The sequence below is a fragment of the Poromitra crassiceps genome (assembly GCF_964638095.1).
Source record: "Poromitra crassiceps genome assembly, chromosome: 11".
Taxonomy (NCBI): Eukaryota; Metazoa; Chordata; class Actinopteri; order Beryciformes; family Melamphaidae; genus Poromitra; species Poromitra crassiceps.
The window spans coordinates 35,003,743-35,022,245 of record NC_139643.1 but is presented as its reverse complement, the minus strand read 5'-3'; the positions used below and the strand labels follow the sequence as shown (position 1 = coordinate 35,022,245).

The window sequence follows — 18,503 nt, the reverse complement described above, 5'->3', positions numbered from 1 at the left end:
GTTGAAGGCACTTCTGCAGGGGCCAACCAAAACATTGGGGGCCCCTGTACTGGAACACACACGCTCGCGCATGGGTGCGCACGCACACACACACACACGCACGCACACACACACACACACACACACACACACACACACACACACACACACGCACACACACACACACACACAAGCGGCAGCTGCAGGTGACAATGACTGAGCTCTCTCTCACTTGTCGGTCCATCTCTACCCTCTGCCTCTCTTCTCTCTGTTGCTCTCCGGTTAGCTTCTCCTCTCTCAATATCTTCTTCGCTCGTCTCATCTCGCTGCTCCCATCTCTGTCTAAAGAGATCGGCTAAAGAGCGCCTTCCTCTCGTCCCTGTTCTGAGCCTGCTGAGAAGTGGCAGTTTGCTCCGTAACGCTCCACACTTCCTTCCATTCATCTCTACTTCAATCCATCCATCCCTCCCTTTTTGCTCTATTTTGCTTCCTGTCTTCTCCCGTATCTCACCCTCCATTTCCTTCTCCCGCCATCGCCTCATCTTGCCCTACCTACAGTATCTCTCCATAGACAGTGTGCGAGCACCGTGCCTGCTCTGCCCCAGCCCTCCAGAGCACCGTGCCTGCTCTGCCCCAGCCCTCCAGAGCACCGTGCCTGCTCTGCCCCAGCCCTCCAGAGCACCGTGCCTGCTCTGCCCCAGCCCTCCAGAGCACCGTGCCTGCTCTGCCCCAGCCCTCCAGAGCACTGTGCCTGCTCTGCCCCAGCCCTCCAGAGCACCGTGCCTGCTCTGCCCCAGCCCTCCAGAGCACCGTGCCTGCTCTGCCCCAGCCCTCCAGAGCACCGTGCCTGCTCTGCCCCAGCCCTCCAGAGCACTGTGCCTGCTCTGCCCCAGCCCTCCAGGAGCAATCCCGTTACAGGGCTAATGCTGTGAAAAATGTCAGTGAAGCGACGCTTTTACCGCTGTCACCAGCACTTTGGGGCCGCTTGCCGCCCACAGCCCTGTTGCCTGGCAACTCCCCAGACAGCTTCCCTCCAAAGGGCGAGAGCTCCCGTCGGTCTGCTCTGCTGTGATAGAGGCCCGGGCCTAATAAGCACAATTTCTCATTTTATCTTATCATTTTGTTGTTGGTGGCACAAGGCTGCTGGTGTACGCTGAGCGGAGAGTATGTAAATAGCACTGAAGTCTGCTGGTGTATGCTGAGCTGAGTATGCAAATAGCCCTGAAGTCTGCTGGTGTATGCGGAGCTGAGAGTATGCAAATAGCACTGAAGTCTGCTGGTGTATGCTGAGCTGAGAGTATGTAAATAGCACTGAATTATGCTGGTGTATGTGGAGTTGAGAGTATGTAAATAGCACTGAAGTCTGCTGGTGTACGCTGAGCGGAGAGTATGTAAATAGCACTGAAGTCTGCTGGTGTATGCTGAGCTGAGTATGCAAATAGCCCTGAAGTCTGCTGGTGTATGCGGAGCTGAGAGTATGCAAATAGCACTGAAGTCTGCTGGTGTATGCTGAGCTGAGAGTATGTAAATAGCACTGAATTATGCTGGTGTATGTGGAGTTGAGAGTATGTAAATAGCACTGAATTATGCTGGTGTATGTGGAGTTGAGAGTATGTAAATAGCACTGAATTATGCTGGTGTATGCTGAGCTGAGAGTATGTAAATAGCACTGAATTATGCTGGTGTATGTGGAGTTGAGAGTATGTAAATAGCACTGAATTATGCTGGTGTATGCTGAGCTGAGAGTATGTAAATAGCACTGAATTATGCTGGTGTATGTGGAGTTGAGGGTATGTAAATAGCACTGAATTATGCTGGTGTATGTGGAGTTGAGAGTATGTAAATAGCACTGAATTATGCTGGTGTATGTGGAGTTGAGAGTATGTAAATAGCACTGAATTATGCTGGTGTATGTGGAGTTGAGAGTATGTAAATAGCACTGAAGTCTGCTGGTGTATGCTGAGCTGAGAGTATGTAAATAGCACTGAAGTCTGCTGGTGTATGCGGAGCTGAGAGTATGTAAATAGCACTGAAGTCTGCTGGTGTATGCTGAGCTGAGAGTATGTAAATAGTACTGAAGTCTGCTGGTGTATGCGGAGCTGAGAGTATGCAAATAGCACTGAAGTCTGCTGGTGTATGCTGAGCTGAGAGTATGTAAATAGCACTGAAGTCTGCTGGTGTATGCTGAGCTGAGAGTATGTAAATAGCACTGAAGTCTGCTGGTGTATGCTGAGCTGAGAGTATGTAAATAGCACTGAAGTCTGCTGGTGTATGCTGAGCTGAGAGTATGTAAATAGCACTGAAGTATGCTGGTGTATGCGGAGCTGAGAGTATGTAAATAGCACTGAAGTCTGCTGGTGTATGCTGAGCTGAGAGTATGTAAATAGCACTGAAGTCTGCTGGTGTATGCTGAGCTGAGAGTATGTAAATAGCACTGAAGTCTGCTGATGTATGCTGAGCTGAGAGTATGTAAATAGCACTGAAGTCTGCTGGTGTATGCTGAGCTGAGAGTATGTAAATAGCACTGAAGTCTGCTGATGTACGCTGAGCTGAGAGTATGTAAATAGCACTGAAGTCTGCTGGTGTATGCTGAGCTGAGAGTATGTAAATAGCACTGAATTATGCTGGTGTACGCTGAGCTGAGAGTATGTAAATAGCAGTGAATTATGCTGGTGTACGCTGAGCTGAGAGTATGTAAATAGCACTGAATTATGCTGGTGTATGCTGAGCTGAGAGTATGTAAATAGCACTGAATTATGCTGGTGTATGCTGAGCTGAGAGTATGTAAATAGCACTGAATTATGCTGGTGTATGTGGAGTTGAGAGTATGTAAATAGCACTGAATTATGCTGGTGTATGTGGAGTTGAGAGTATGTAAATAGCACTGAATTATGCTGGTGTATGCTGAGCTGAGAGTATGTAAATAGCACTGAAGTCTGCTGATGTACGCTGAGCTGAGAGTATGTAAATAGCACTGAAGTATGCTGGTGTATGCTGAGCTGAGAGTATGTAAATAGCACTGAAGTCTGCTGGTGTATGCTGAGTGCTGTATATAGTTTGGTCTATTGCTTTGTCCATGAAGCTCCACTCTGTCACTTTTGTAGTTCCAGAGGACTGCTGAAGTCAGAGGGTTGAAGCCACTCCCTGTGGAGCTGCATCTGCCATGCTACACCTACTACCATCCAAAATAGCTCTCTCCATTATTCACCCCATACGTAAAACGCATCACTTCCTGGGCCCTGAGAAGATGTTTTTGTGCCACTGGTCGTGCCTGATCGGACCAGAATGGGCCAAACCAGGGATCGCATGCCTTGCTGATGGGTGGATTTTCTCTTGTTCAGCCCAAACTATTTACTTATATTGGAAATAAGGTAGTTATTATCTTTTCATTAAATAGGTACAATGTAGCTTGTAGAAAATGACTTTCACTACTTACAGTAGCTCCTCTCTCCCCTGCCAACTAATTGTGGTTCCTTATAAAAATAGCCTCCCTATGCGTCATACGCTGCCCCACTTTCCCGTCTTTTCCACCTCCTCAGTGGGCTTTTAAGGCACAAACCCCATTTTACCAATCCTTCACTGTAACTTAACACAGTCGTCTGGGAGAGATGACAAGCAGACGCACGGTTGCCACGGGAACTCTCAGAAGGCGCTTTAGAAGAGTGCTCTGACAAAGTGCGCGAACCACCGAAGCAGTCCCCCGTGCTTTAATGCGTTTCTCTTTGAAGACATGGGAGGGACTCCACGTCAGAGTTTGTGTTGTGGGGGGTTCCTTCCTCCTGCTATGTTGTCTGAGTTTGGGACACGCAGTCCCTTTTGGATGGCTCGTGGTGGGATGACGGCATGTAATGCTTTGCAGAAGGAGAGAGGGTGAGAGCCAGGTGAGGAACATTGTGTGACAGATCCTATTCCAAGACAGAGCTATACAGAACATTACGCTGTGGAATGCAGAAGGAAGTGCAGCTTCAAGCCGTACTGTAACACAGTTTAACAGGTTCATTTCTGTTGGTGAATCAGTCCAGCTCGTAAATTGACCGTCTCCCATTTTGAAGTGATCATCATTCTATAGAGACCGTCTAACATAAAGTCATCAAGGTCATAAAGAAAAGCAGGCATTTTCCATTGATATGGATGAAAATGGAAAATATGGAGGTTATAATTGCTAGTGGAAGAGATATAGCTTGTGTGTGTGTGTGTGTGTGTGTGTGTGTGTGTGTGTGTGTGTGTGTGTGTGTGTGTGTGTGTGTGTGTGTGTGTGTGTGTGTGTGTGTGTGTGTGCGTGCGTGCGTGCGTGCGTGCGTGCGTGCGTGCTGCTGGCCCGACAGCGACAGCAGGCCTGTTGAAAGATGTGGCTAAATGGGGCAGATAGAACAAGGCCGTGCAGTCTGTGTAGTTTACGAGGGGACAGACCTAAATTGTCCTTTATCATCCCTCTCTCCACTTTAACGAGACCTATTTGTGCCATGACCCTGAATTCAACAGGCACCATATTAAAGGCAATATATAATGGAGAAGTGAGTGCCTGCACACACACACACACACACACACACACGCACACACGCACACCATCTGCTGTGCCATTCGACATGTCATACTGTAAATAAGCCAGAAGAGACACACATGCACGCATGCGCACGCACACACACACACACACACACACACACGCGCACACTAAGTCCAGCCTTGCCCCAGGTGACTCACACTTGATATATTTCTACAGGAGCAGCCAAATCTAATGCTTTGAATGAAAGGCTTTTGAAAAGACACAGAGAGCGAGAGAGGAGAGGTCAAGACACAGAGAGCGAGGAGAGAGGAGAGCTGATGTGTTTCATCGCGTTCAGATATACCCCAGGTGCTCACTTTGACCTGTGTGGGCTAACTGTGAGAAAAGAAGTGGAAATGAAAAGAGAGAGAGATGGAGAGAGAGAATGACGGAGGCAGAAAGAAAGAAGCGAGGAGGTGTAAATCACCTTAATGAATAAGCTTAATTAGCCGTGGCCATTAGCGTGCTAAGCTAGGATTAATGTGAGTTGAGGCGACTTTGAGGAAGCCCGGGGGCCGTGGTGGGACACAGTTTGATTACACACCTGGATGTTTGATTCATTCTGGCTGGCGGCCGGCGGACGGCCAATCGACAACGACAACGTCTTCTGTCGCTCGCAGCCTTCGCCCACAATGGATGAATGGGAAATTACAACACCTGCACGGCCGGGAAAATGAGTACGGAAACCGTGGGCTTTTTCGAACGATTTCCTCCACTTTCAGCGCTGCAGACATACAATCTTCGATATAGATGCTGCTCAATTCTCTCTCACCTTTGGCCATTGCCTCTGATTTGTTCATTTCTCTGATTTGTTTTTTCAAAACATATAGTGATGACATTGTTGACTGTTTTTTTCCTTTTTTGCGGGGTGTACTCAATTCTCTTCCTCTTCTCTCTCCCTGTGTGTGTGTTGTGTGTGTGTGTGTGTGTGTGTGTGTGTGTGTGTGTGTGTGTGTGTGTGTGTGTGTGTGTGTGTGTGTGTGTGTGTGTGTGTCCGTCCGTCCACAGGCGGACCCCCAAGGCCGAGACATTGCCATCCGTCCCTTCTTGGAGCACTGTGAGAACACCCACATGACCATTTGGCTGGGCATCGTCTATGCCTACAAGGGACTGCTCATGGTGAGAGGAGACGATAGAAGGTTTCATCATGAACTCATAGTTTGGACACGCACACATCGAAATAATACACACCTCCTACTGGACGTGTACAAGGCTTCAAGTATAGCTGCTAAATGTGCGTCTGCCAGAGCATTGCAATATTAATAATAATAATTTGAATAATAATAATAATACCTTTATTTATATAGCGCTTTTCAAAACAAGTTACAAAGCACTTTACATACAGATTAAAAAAGGCAGAAGGCAGACAGTACATAAAAATTGCATACAATTAAAGACACTAGGTAGACATTAAATATACCATGTAAACGTGTAATATTAAAAAACTAGGAGGAATAGAACAATAAAATCACAATAAGATCAATAAAAAGCAAGTCTAAAATAGTGAGTTTTTAGACGTGATTTAAAAGATGACAGTGTGGTTGCTTCTCTGATCTCCTCTGGAAGGTCATTCCATAACCGGGGAGCCTGAACAGAGAAGGCCCGGTCACCTTTAGTTATGAGTCTGGATGGAGGAATGGCCAGGAGTGACCTCCCAGAGGATCTCAGGTTGCGGTTTGGCTCGTAGGGGTGCAGGAGGTCAACTAAATATTCTGGAGCCAGTCCTCTACAAGCCTTAAAAGTGATCATTAAAATTTTAAAATCAATTCTAAAACGAACTGGAAGCCAATGAAGTGATTTTAAGACCGGTGTGATATGTTCTCTCCTGTTGGACCTGGATATGAGTCTAGCTGCAGCATTTTGAATTAACTGAAGTTTATTGATGTTTTGTTGTGTGAGACAGGAGAAAAGTGAGTTGCAGTAGTCTAACCGGGATGAAATAAAAGCATGAATGACAGTTTCCAGATTTTTAGTGGATAAGAATGACCTTATTTTTGAAATTTTTCTTAATTGGAAAAAACATGATTTGACAACGGAGTTTATGTGCTGATCGAAATTGAGATGGTTGTCGAATATGATACCGAGATTTCTACAGGAGTTAGTAATGTTAGATGAGAAGGGGCCAAGATGGGAGGAAATGTGATTCTGCGATGAGTCTGGAGCTATGATGATGATCTCGGTTTTACTTGTATTTAACTGTAGAAAATTTGATGCCATCCAGTTGTTGATATCTGTAATGCACATATGGAGGTTATTTAGTTGATTTACATCATTAGTGTCATGGTGAATGGTGGGGCAACAGGTAGAAAAGTTTGGATGGCAGGAACAAAGATGGGAGTGGAGTGGGGTGGGGGGGGGGAGGGGGGGGTGCAAAAGTTAGCATGGAGTGATTGACAGGAGCATCACTCTACTCCTCTGTATCAGCCATAAAGAGGGACAGCACAGCAGACACACACACACACATACACACACACACACACACACACACACACACACACACACACACACACACACAACACATTTGCATGCACGTATCCACTCAGGACCTGAGGTGTGCTAATCCTTAATGACTGCTCTTGTAATTGTGCTGCTTGTCATGCGGCTAACTCTCATTTAGACTTTGGATCAGCACGTTACAGCACTCTCTCTCTCTCTCTCTCTCTCTCTCACTAAACACAGTCAGTTATTCTGCAGGGTGCTGCTGTTGCTGCAGGTGTGGAGTGGAAACAACTATCTCTCTCTCTCTCTCTCTCTCTCTCTCTCACACACACACACACACACTAAACAAACCTTTAACCAGGGAATCCAAGGCACGGTCTATCTATTAAGTGACCCCCCCCTCTTTCAGAGTGTCAATCACACTTTCACTGAAGTGTTTTTTAATTCTTAAGGCAATGTTTCACTTGACTCTGTAATGACTTCGTGAATATTCAACATCGATGTTGTATGTGGCTGTGTGGCTGCCCATGGAATGCATATTAGCCACACAACCAACTTTCATGTTTAGTTTTTTCCAGACTCCATCAGCAGTTGTAAAGAAAAATGAAGAGCATTGAACAACGCTAACAAAACAAGTTGTCTTGATCACCCGGCTTTATTTGGAATATGTCTGTGTGATTTCCAGACAGAACAGAATTACTGTCAAATGAAAGAAAGTGGCGTCACTATCACTGCAAATGGCTGATGGCTGTGCATCGAAGCACAGATATGAGCGCAAAACTACCTTGACCAAAGTGAAATATTGCTCTCAGTCGTAGGCTGGTTGAATTCCTTTGTTTTTGTGGAGACGTCCTTGTAAGCTTCCCCTCATATTTCTTATAAAATCATTCTCCCCCCCTATCCGTGTGACAGTTGTTCGGCTGTTTCCTGGCATGGGAGACCAGGAACGTGAGCATCCCTGCTCTCAACGACAGCAAGTACATAGGCATGAGTGTGTACAACGTGGGCATCATGTGCATCATCGGTGCCGCAGTGTCTTTCCTGACCAGGGACCAGCCCAACGTTCAGTTCTGCATCGTGGCCCTGGTCATCATCTTCTGCAGCACCATCACGCTCTGTCTGGTCTTCGTTCCCAAGGTCAGTTTGTGTGTGTGTGTGTGTGTGTGTGTGTGTCAGAGTCTTAACCTCATTTTAATTTCTAGTCCATCTAATGTCATCCCAGAGTGTAGGTGTGACTCTAACACCTATGAACCTATAACCTTGTCCCAGTTCATCACCATGAGAACCAACCCGGACGCGGCCACACAGAACCGGAGGCTAAAGTTCACCCAGAACCAGAAGAAGGAGGACTCCAAGACCTCCACCTCAGTCACCAGCGTCAACCAGGCCAACACGTCGCGGCTGGACGGGCTTCAAACCGACAACCACCGCCTCCGCATGAGGATAACAGAGGTCAGAGCTGAGCTCTCTTCACTCTGGAGTCACTTTGCTCCACTCAACACAGTCATTGGCATTGGAGTGGATGAGATGTTCTAGTTGAAAGCAGGCCGGTTCATTCTTGTGATCAGAAAGCTGTGTCTCTGTGTCTCTGTGCCTCTGTGTCTACTGACTGTAGCTGTACGTCCTTTCAGATGTATCTCCTAATAACACCATGTTCCACCTCGCTGACATTGAATGGCATTAGGGAAAATCTCTAGTCAATCACCTCGGCTTTCTCTAGATCTCTCAGGAAATGAATGACTGCGGTTCTCCTGACTTTAGTTCCTGGATGTGCAATGCAGAGATACTCAGACACTCTTGGAGGAGGATTGACTAGGAAATTGCATCTTTGGCAGACAGCAGTCTGCGACATTCTTCAGTGTTTGTTTTCAAATGCAAAAAGCAGCGCTTTGGAGTTCATAAAATATCAGACCAAACATTTGGGTTTTATTGGGCTGATAGCATCAGTATAGCATGTGTAAACAAGTGAATAAGTGCACTTTGGAAGTGGGAGAGCGTGGGTTTGATTCCCGCCTCCACCCCTGCCCTTAACATGGGTGACACTTGTTTGCTTGTTTGTCTGAAAACAAATCCAATGTGGTAAAAGACAGTTCACTTTTTGTTCATAAAGCAGGACAATTTTCTTTACAGTTTCCTCATACACAAAATAATTTTCTTGTTTTATCAGTAAATACAATTAATGAATTTCCCCTTGGAAGGAATTTCCCCATAGGGATTGATAAAGTACTTACCTTAATCCATCTGTCTATGTTTCTACTCCCAAAGCTGGACAAGGAGCTGGAGGAAGTGACCATGCAGCTTCAGGACACTCCAGAGAAGACTCCCTACATCAAACAGAACCACTACCCCGACGCCAACAACATCCTCAGCATACGCAACTTCACCGATGGCAAAGGTGAGAAGTGACACTAGCTACAGTATGTTTTCATATAATACAGTGTATACCTATCATTTGATCATCAGCTTAGAGGAAATAAATAGGTTACATCAGAAAGTACATCAAGAGACACTTTGAGGAATTAATCATTATTGGTTCAGTATTTTTTGATATCTTCAGCTAATGTTGAGGATATTCCCGAGATGAGAACAAAGAAATGCACCTGGTAATATTCACTGTATTATGAACTAATGGCCATGCAACCACAACAGGCATCATACAAACAGACGCAAACAGCAAATATATATTTATCAGAAATCATTTCTGCGAAGTTCTGGTGGTGGTGACAGCCTTTCAAGAATGTCTAAAGCCACTTTTGAAATGTTGTACAATCGAACCATTACTCGGGCTCATTATTTATATGACATTTATGTGTTTTAGTCGCTATAATTGCTATTAATTACCTTTTCTAATTTGACATAGCATAATTTGCCTCAGTAATGGATTTTTAACCATGCAGAGCTGGTGTGTGGTGACCTTTTGATACCTCCTTCCATGCTGCCGCTGGCTGCAGGTGAAGAGGGCAAACAGCGAGTCCATGGCACCTCTTAGAATTGGTCATGAGATTAATATTGCTTATTAATATTGTTTCCCATAGTACCACATTTTGATCACGTTTCCCACCTTTATTATAAAACCCAAAGTGGGTCGACACATCCGGATGCAGTTTGGTGCGGTGTGAATTTGCTCTCTGTCAATCGACAAACTAATGGGTAGAGGAGTATGAAAGAGAGGGGGCACATTTTATTTTCTTTGAGTGTGGGGGGAGACATGTGACATGATCCTTACCGGGCTGACAACACTGGTATTGAAACACCCAAGGAGGAAATGACATGCTAAAGGTGCTCAAATAAAATGATGGCTGCCATATCAGGCTTTTCCACATGAATGTAGCTGCTCCCAACGTTTGCCCGATACAGGCCTTGTGAATCGAATAGATGCAGCTGGATTCTACACATTATAAAGCCTGGTGCATCATTTCACGCATAGCCTACTGTGGTATAGCAGCATCGCCTATATAGAGAGCCAAAGTGAACGTCACTTCCTGCTTCAGCATGCTACCAGAGATTTTCATCCGCCATTTATTTTCCCATGGACATTTCGTAAAATGCTTATAAAAATCGTTTTACTTGTTCAAACCAAACGGTTCGGCTATATTTAGCCCGTTGTGGTGTAGCAGCATCGCCTGCATTACTCACCAATCGAACACACACGGGGTGATGGCGATATATGGCAGGCAGATCCGGCACCTCTGACGCACGCGCCGGCACATGATGTCCTCAGGGGGGCGTCTGATGGATCTGTCTGCGTGTTGGAGCGTACAAGAGTCAAACAGCCACACGTGTTTTGTGGCCGGGGAGCGGAGCGTGTCTCCATTGTTTGAGAAGATCCTCGTCTGTGAAAGTTCACGGTTATGCAATCAAACGAGTGCAATGGGTACATGTGTCTCTCTCTCTCTTTCTGCATCTCTTTCTGCTGCTTTTCTTTCTGTTTCTTTGTTCCTCTGTCTCTTGCCTCTTGCACTCATGCATACACACACACACACACACACACACACACACACCCTCAAACTCTCTCTCTCACACATACACACACACACACGCGCGCGCTCGTGCGACCATAGACATAGAAACAGACTGACACAAGCACACTCCCCCAGTGTCTGGCTTAAGAAATATAGAGGGGAGGAGACGGGAATGTATGTGTTATGGGAAAGCCATAGGCTATAAGGATATGTTTGGAAATGAAATACGACATGTCCTGCTGTGCGTGGTATTGCTCTACTGTTTGATGGAGTAGCTCAGTGTATGGTGTTTTTGATGGAGCAGCTCAGTGTATGGTGTTACAAGCTACCACACTACTGCGAGATTTTTGACTCATATTTCTCATTCCAAGGCAAAGCATAATAATATTGGCTCATACCAGATTTTATTAGTTAAGAAATTGTTTCGAGTTTGCGACAGATTTCACAAGCGCTAAAATAGCCGCTCTACTTCAGCACTCAGATTGATTTAGCGTGTGTTCAGAGAGAGAGAGAGACATGGCACTTTAGACACGGTCAATCGGACACACATTATATGGAAATAATAATCACAGGTCATTAAACCTCCTGTAAGGATCAGCAGCAGCATCAACTTGTCGCGGCCTCGGCCTGCTTATGCTTGACAGTCATCAGCATCACGCCGGCTCTTCACTGGACTCATCAGTATTCATGAGAGAGCTGCTCTAAATGTATTGGAGGCCGTGAATGAGTGGCTGTTATAAGAGTAGGACGTCGTGTCAACAGCGATCACAATCACACTCCACCTCTGTCTCTCTCTCTCTGTCTCTGTGTGTGTCTCTCTCTCTGTCTCTGTGTGTGTCTCTCTGTCTCTGTCTCTCTCTCTCTCTCTCTCTCTCTCTCTGTGTCTCTCTCTCTGTCTCTCTCTCTCTCTCTGTGTCTCTCTCTCTCTCTCTGTGTGTCTCTCTCTCTGTCTCTCTCTCTCTCTGTCTCTCTCTCTGTCTCTCTCTCTCTCTCTCTGTGTCTCTCTCTTTCTGTCTGCCTGTCTCTCTGTCTCTCTCTGTCTCTCTCTCTCTGTCTCTCTGGCTGTCTGGCTGTCTTCATGAATATGTACTGTACCAGCACATGGCGGAGCTGGACAACAGCAGAGTCTGACCGACTGGCATCGTGGGGCTGGTCTGCGCACCTGAGGGAGCCCCAACTAACCCCAATGCCCCACAACCCATGTTGCACATCCTGTTCCTTCACACACCTGTCCACATTTTAGATCATCTTTCTATCTCTGCTACAAAGTGTCTACCTGTAGTTGATAGTCGATACAAGGTTCAAAGGTTGAAAAAACGTTAATGTCGCCGAGGGGCAATTTGCTTTGCAGACGGTAGTCCAACACGGCACCTACCGCACGTTCACACCATACGCCGAAGCAACGCTCAACCTAAGCTCAACCTAAGCTCAACCTACGCTGAACCCACAAGTTTCATTTCGGCGTCCTTGTTAACAGGCGAAGCCGTTCACACCAGCCGCGCGCGTGCCTTGCTCAAGACACGCTCACGCCACGCTCAAATGATCGTTCAGGATTCAGTCCTATTTTCCAAGCATGACGCATGAAGCATGAAGCGTGAAGCATGAAGCATGAAGCTGCCAGGCCTGAAGTAAATGGAAGTTGTGGGAGGGTTCAAGGCGCACTGAGCGAGGCGCTGAGGAAAAGAGATGTGGTGTGACCGGTTAAGCGTGAGCTCAACTTCAGCGTGAGCTCAACTTCAGTTCTGCTTATGTTAAGCGCCAGGTGTGAACAAAGGCCTAGGCAACAACAATACATCACGCAGCAGACTCATGATCACAGTCATCACTCATCAGCATACATAGGGGACATTCACACCAAAAACGCTTTTGGTCTGAATGTCCCCTTAAGAACAAATCTAAATGCATGATCGCTCTGAATGTATAAAAGTACACAGCCCTGGGGATCCAGTGGAACAGCGGTTCCCAAAATGCATTGTTATTGTTATCAACTGTTATTGCTAACAATGGCTAACCTGGCTAGAGCTACATGTACCCCTGGCTGGTTTCCCCACTGTTTTACGCGGTCAACTCAGGCATCTGACGTCACACTCTTATGGCCTATAGCCACGTGACCTTTGGAAAATTACACCCATCACTTTCTGTTCTGATAGTCTAATCCCTATAACAAGACTGTATTTTAAAGGCATGCAGATATCTTCTGTGTCTGAATCAAGGATGAAGTGCATATCCGGTAAATATCTATGTCTGTGCTTTTAACACAGCTCTCAGAGCTACAAGGTTAGGCGCTCCCCCCCCCCCCCAAAGTGCACAGAGGGCTGGTTTTGCTCTAAAATAGTTTTGCGGGCTCAGGTGTCCAATGAGGGCACAGAGTACAACGCTGTGATCAGCGAATCAGGTCAGCCGAATGCCAAGTGGTGGGAAATCTGGGACAACTGGAGGCTGGAGGGGAGAAAACTGCAGGAAGAAAGGGATCATTCCACTACTCTCCAGGTGCCATTTTGGAAAACCGATAAGGGGGTTTACTGCAGAACCTCTGATCGTCTTCCATCCTCAGTGTCTGCCTCCCTCTGTGACATCATGCTCTTCCATCCTCAGTGTCTGCCTCCCTCTGTGACATCAAGCTGTTCCATCCTCAGTGTCTGCCTCCCTCTGTGACATCAGGCTGTTCCATCCTCAGTGTCTGCCTCCCTCTGTGACATCAGGCTGTTCCATCCTCAGTGTCTGCCTCCCTCTGTGACATCAGGCTGTTCCATCCTCAGTGTCTGCCTCCCTCTGTGACATCAGGCTCTTCCATCCTCAGTATCTGCCTCCCTCTGTGACATCAGGCTGTTCCATCCTCAGTGTCTGCCTCCCTCTGTGACATCAGGCTGTTCCATCCTCAGTGTCTGCCTCCCTCTGTGACATCAGGCTCTTCCATCCTCAGTGTCTGCCTCCCTCTGTGACATCAGGCTGTTCCATCCTCAGTGTCTGCCTCCCTCTGTGACATCAGGCTCTTCCATCCTCAGTGTCTGCCTCCCTCTGTGACATCAGGCTCTTCCATCCTCAGTGTCTGCCTCCCTCTGTGACATCAGGCTGTTCCATCCTCAGTGTCTGCCTCCCTCTGTGACATCAGGCTGTTCCATCCTCAGTATCTGCCTCCCTCTGTGACATCAGGCTGTTCCATCCTCAGTGTCTGCCTCCCTCTGTGACATCAGGCTGTTCCATCCTCAGTGTCTGCCTCCCTCTGTGACATCAGGCTCTTCCATCCTCAGTATCTGCCTCCCTCTGTGACATCAGGCTGTTCCATCCTCAGTGTCTGCCTCCCTCTGTGACATCAGGCTGTTCCATCCTCAGTGTCTGCCTCCCTCTGTGACATCAGGCTCTTCCATCCTCAGTGTCTGCCTCCCTCTGTGACATCAGGCTGTTCCATCCTCAGTGTCTGCCTCCCTCTGTGACATCAGGCTCTTCCATCCTCAGTGTCTGCCTCCCTCTGTGACATCAGGCTCTTCCATCCTCAGTGTCTGCCTCCCTCTGTGACATCAGGCCAATACAGAAATCATGTCAGCAACTTTTTTCTGTCCCCGCCACCTCCTGACTCTTTGGAGGGAGACACATGAGGCAACTTTTTATTTCATTCTTTCGCTCGTTTGTTCTTTCGTCCTTTTTATTTTTCTCTTTCTTTCTCTACGTCTGTATATTTCTCTCTCTTTCTCTCTCTCAGAGACCGGAGGCTTCTATTTCCATCTGTTGAATTCATCACTTGCAGGTGTTGGTTGTTTTTGTTCGTGCTTATTGAAATAGCTCATGGTGTAACACAGGTGTAACACACAGGTGTGGTGACATTGTGCCATCAGATTCCTTTTTTAACATCATGGCTTACACTCAGTTGAGAGATGTGGTCGACATGAGCGAGTTAAATTCATGTTTCCCCGGCGCTGCAGAGGTGCAGGAAACCACAGTGCAACTTATAAGGGCTCAGTGTGTCGTCTCAGGAACCATCGATCATATGATGTTTGTTTGTGCTGTCTCGCTGTGTGTCCGTGCAGATGGGGAGAAGTCCATACTGAAGAACCACCTGGAGCAGAAGCCTCAGGCACAGTGGGGCTCCGTGGATCCTTCCAGAATAAACAGAGGTCCCCTGGAGGATATCAACTCGCCCGAACAGTGAGATCTCCCTTTCCTTCAGCACCTCTTCCCCCCTGTTCGCTCCTCCTCCTCCTCCTCCTCCTCCTCACAGCCCCCCCTCCCTCCCTCTTCCTCTGTCTTGTCGGTTTTCTGACTAGACGTCAGATGTATCGCAACCACTAGCAGCTCTCAGGCGGTTGCTCTGGCAACCGAGCCCTGCAGAGGACGGACCAGTTCTGAGGCCGCGTACTTTTCTCTCCCACGCACATCAACATGCATAAAAACCACATATGTGTCAAATCTAGCATCATAAGCCTCTGTGAGTAGCTCGCAGCACGCCTGCGCACACGCTCAGGCACACGCATACGTGTGCACACACACACACACACACACACACACACACACGTTAGACATGAAGGCACACACACACACACAGATAGCATGTATGATGTTGTATGTTGCCCCAACTCTTAAAAGATGAGCGTCTTGGACACTCAGAAAACACTCATGTGACTATGTTCACTTATTATTCATAACGTGGCTAGGCTGAGGGATGTCGACTTCATCACCGGGTGGGTGGGTGGGGGGGGAGGTACTTCTTGCATCATTGAGAGCGCTCCCTCCTACACTCGTTTAACTGGGACTATGAGAATGCAGAAGATAGAGGGGCAGAGGGAGAAGGGAGGATGAGCAGACAAGGGGGGAAATACTGTGGAGAGGAGAGAGGATGATCAGTGGAAGGAAGGCAGAGAGAAGGAGATGGTATGAGCAGTGGATTCAGAGAGAAGGCTGTTTAGACAGGAAAGGGGACAGAGAGAGAGAGAGATAGAAAGAGAAGCAGAGACTCACAGAAGCTTATGTAACCAGTGATTTACAGCTGGCATTGGAAGCAGCTCTGAAAATAGACAGGGAGGAGAACAGAAGTAAAGGAACACTCGGAGCTATTCCCATGCCGCATGAATGTTTGATCACATGGAGGGGAGAGAGATGAAGAAGCAGGGAGAGAGGGAGGGAGGAAACAGAAGAGAGGGATGTAGAGGGAGAAGTTAGAGGTATAGGGAGAGTAAAGGTAGAGAATGAAAGAGTGATAATAACACTTGAAACGTGATGAACGGGAAGAGTGCGAGGTGTATGTAGAATGTGTCAATGGTATTAGGTCAGTGTTTCCCAAACTATGGGTCCGGGACCCAATGTGGGTCGCAGAACCGTGGGGGGGGGTGGGTCGCCAAACGGGTCGTCATGGCAACTCAGAGTTTGGGTCCCAGGGAGACACAAAAGGTTATTTTTTCTCAACTGGGATCTCAAAATACACTGCATCAACTCAGAATTCCCTCTTGATGTAGATACATGTACATGTATGTGGGTCATGGGGTGACTGTGTGCACAAGGCAAACTCCAGATAGACCCTTTTTGCGGGGGCCATTTTGTGTCAAAAAGGCAGGGTAAAGCAAAACAGTAATGAGGGTTTCCAACTTCCAATCAAGCCAAATGTTGCTCCCAACAAAAAGAGAACAGGTCAGGATAACTCTGAAGTCCTGAGGACCATGAACATATACAAGTTTGCCTAATTAAGAGATTTCTTCGAGGTCTAATGTTGAATGACCTCAAGTTACTTCCCCATCTTGAATGTTTACATAACTGGCATTTGGTGGCGGCTGGCGGTGGTGGTGGTGGCGGCGGCAATGGTACAGAAGCATGAAATGTTCTTTTTGTCAGATGATTCCAAAAGCCTGGAGAGGACTAGGATGAGGAGAGGAGGGTGCTACCTGGGAGGTACTGTAGCCAAACTGAAGAATGGGAGAGAAAGTCAGAATAATCGCTCGAGGGCAGGTATGAGCCATCCGGTCTCCTGTCAGTCCACAATATCTTTCATGGATGTGATGCCACCATCGATGTAGCAAACTACCGGTATATTATGTCTAATCTGAATAATCGATATTATGTCAAATCTGAATAATCAATAATATTGATTATTCATAATATTATATTATGTCAAATCTGAATAATCAAGTAAGTCCACTGCCTCTGGAGCCGCTCCTGCAGGGCTACGGTCAAATGCTACCAGAACGCTCTCTCCTATGTTTGCCCAATTCTCTCTCCGTCTATGCTTTCCAACTGTTCGAATAAATAAGAAATACGCCTTTTTATTTTATTTTTCATTTTGCTATTTTTTATTCGACATATATAGTGAAGAGATAGGCCTACAGGAAAGATTGGGGAACAGAGAAGGGAATGGCATATGACAGAGGTCCCAGGCCAGACTCGAACCCAGTCACAGTTACATGGTATGCGCCTTAATTAGCCAACTCGACTGAGCTACCAGGATGCTTCTGCTCATTCACCTTAAGAAATAAAGAAAAATAAATAAAGAAGGGAACATAAACCGTGCTGATGTCCACGCTATGAGCGTCCTCTTACAGTAGAACTGTCTCTCTCTCTTTGCAGCATACAGCGTCGACTGTCCTTGCAGCTGCCTATCCTGCACCATGCCTACCTACCCTCCATAGGAGGGGTTGATGCCAGCTGTACCAGCCCCAACGGCAGCCCCGGTTCCAGCCCGCGGCACAGACACATGCCTCCGTCCTACCGGGTAATGGTCTCTGGCCTGTGAGCTTCATTCACTCCCCCACCTGGCACTTTGCAGAGGAGACATCCATGGTTCTTTTTTCTACAACAAATAGACTGATATCATCAGCGTATGTGCGTATTTTGTCTCGGAACAAGGAGGACAGGGGGAGGAGAGAGGGAGGGGGGGTCCAAGATTCACTCTTCATACCTCGACACCCTCCCCCCCACCTCTTTAGAACTGAAGCGCTCGGTCAGGAAGGGGTGGGAGGAGAGAGAGAGAGTGGGCACGGGGTGACCCTTACAAACTCCCATGATTCACCGCGACGTCGTCCTCTTGTTCATCTGCTCCCCTTGCCCACGCACATACACATATGCAGTCAAACACGCAGACACACACACACACACATACAGGCACATGCAAACCCGCACACACAAATACGCAAAACACACACACACACAGACGCCCGAACAGCCGAGCAGCAGTGGACCAGCCCTGACCTGAGGTGTAGCCTTATCTGCTTCAGAGGGGACTGTCTGTTTCTGTTCCTTCTTCGTCGTACGTATGTCTGTGCCCTCGGCGTCGTACGTATGTCTGTGCCCTCGGCTATGTGTGAGCTTGTCATCCAACTTGAGTATTTCACTGCTTCAGCGACTGGATACCAGGTGTGGAAATGTGGAATTCCCACTGCCCAACAAAGGACTCATCCAATTGAACACCACCCCAACCCCAGCTTGTGGAGACATGTAAATATCATCATTTCTGACTTTGATGTACTGTAAGCTTTGTATATGCTGTGAATTAAAGGGGGTATTAAGGGTGGAGCTTGTAATAGGGGCAAGAAGTAAAAAAAAAATCTTAAATTAAAACTTAAAAAAGGGCATCTTTACAAAGAATTAGACGTATATAA

General features: G+C 47.1%; 1 protein-coding gene across 1 annotated transcript in view; it reads left to right on the top strand.

The window, feature by feature from the left end:
• gabbr2 (gamma-aminobutyric acid (GABA) B receptor, 2) overlaps positions 1-17,638 on the top strand; it is a gene marked incomplete at both ends in the record, with an annotated part of 258,155 nt that extends 240,517 nt beyond the window's left edge. Inside the window, 6 exons of the mRNA XM_083646683.1 lie at positions 5,531-5,641; positions 7,874-8,098; positions 8,231-8,413; positions 9,227-9,356; positions 14,949-15,066; positions 17,473-17,638. Coding sequence (XP_083502809.1) covers positions 5,531-5,641; positions 7,874-8,098; positions 8,231-8,413; positions 9,227-9,356; positions 14,949-15,066; positions 17,473-17,638 — 933 coding nt within the window. The remainder of the gene's footprint in view (positions 1-5,530; positions 5,642-7,873; positions 8,099-8,230; positions 8,414-9,226; positions 9,357-14,948; positions 15,067-17,472) is intronic.
• Positions 17,639-18,503: the final 865 nt, after the last annotated feature.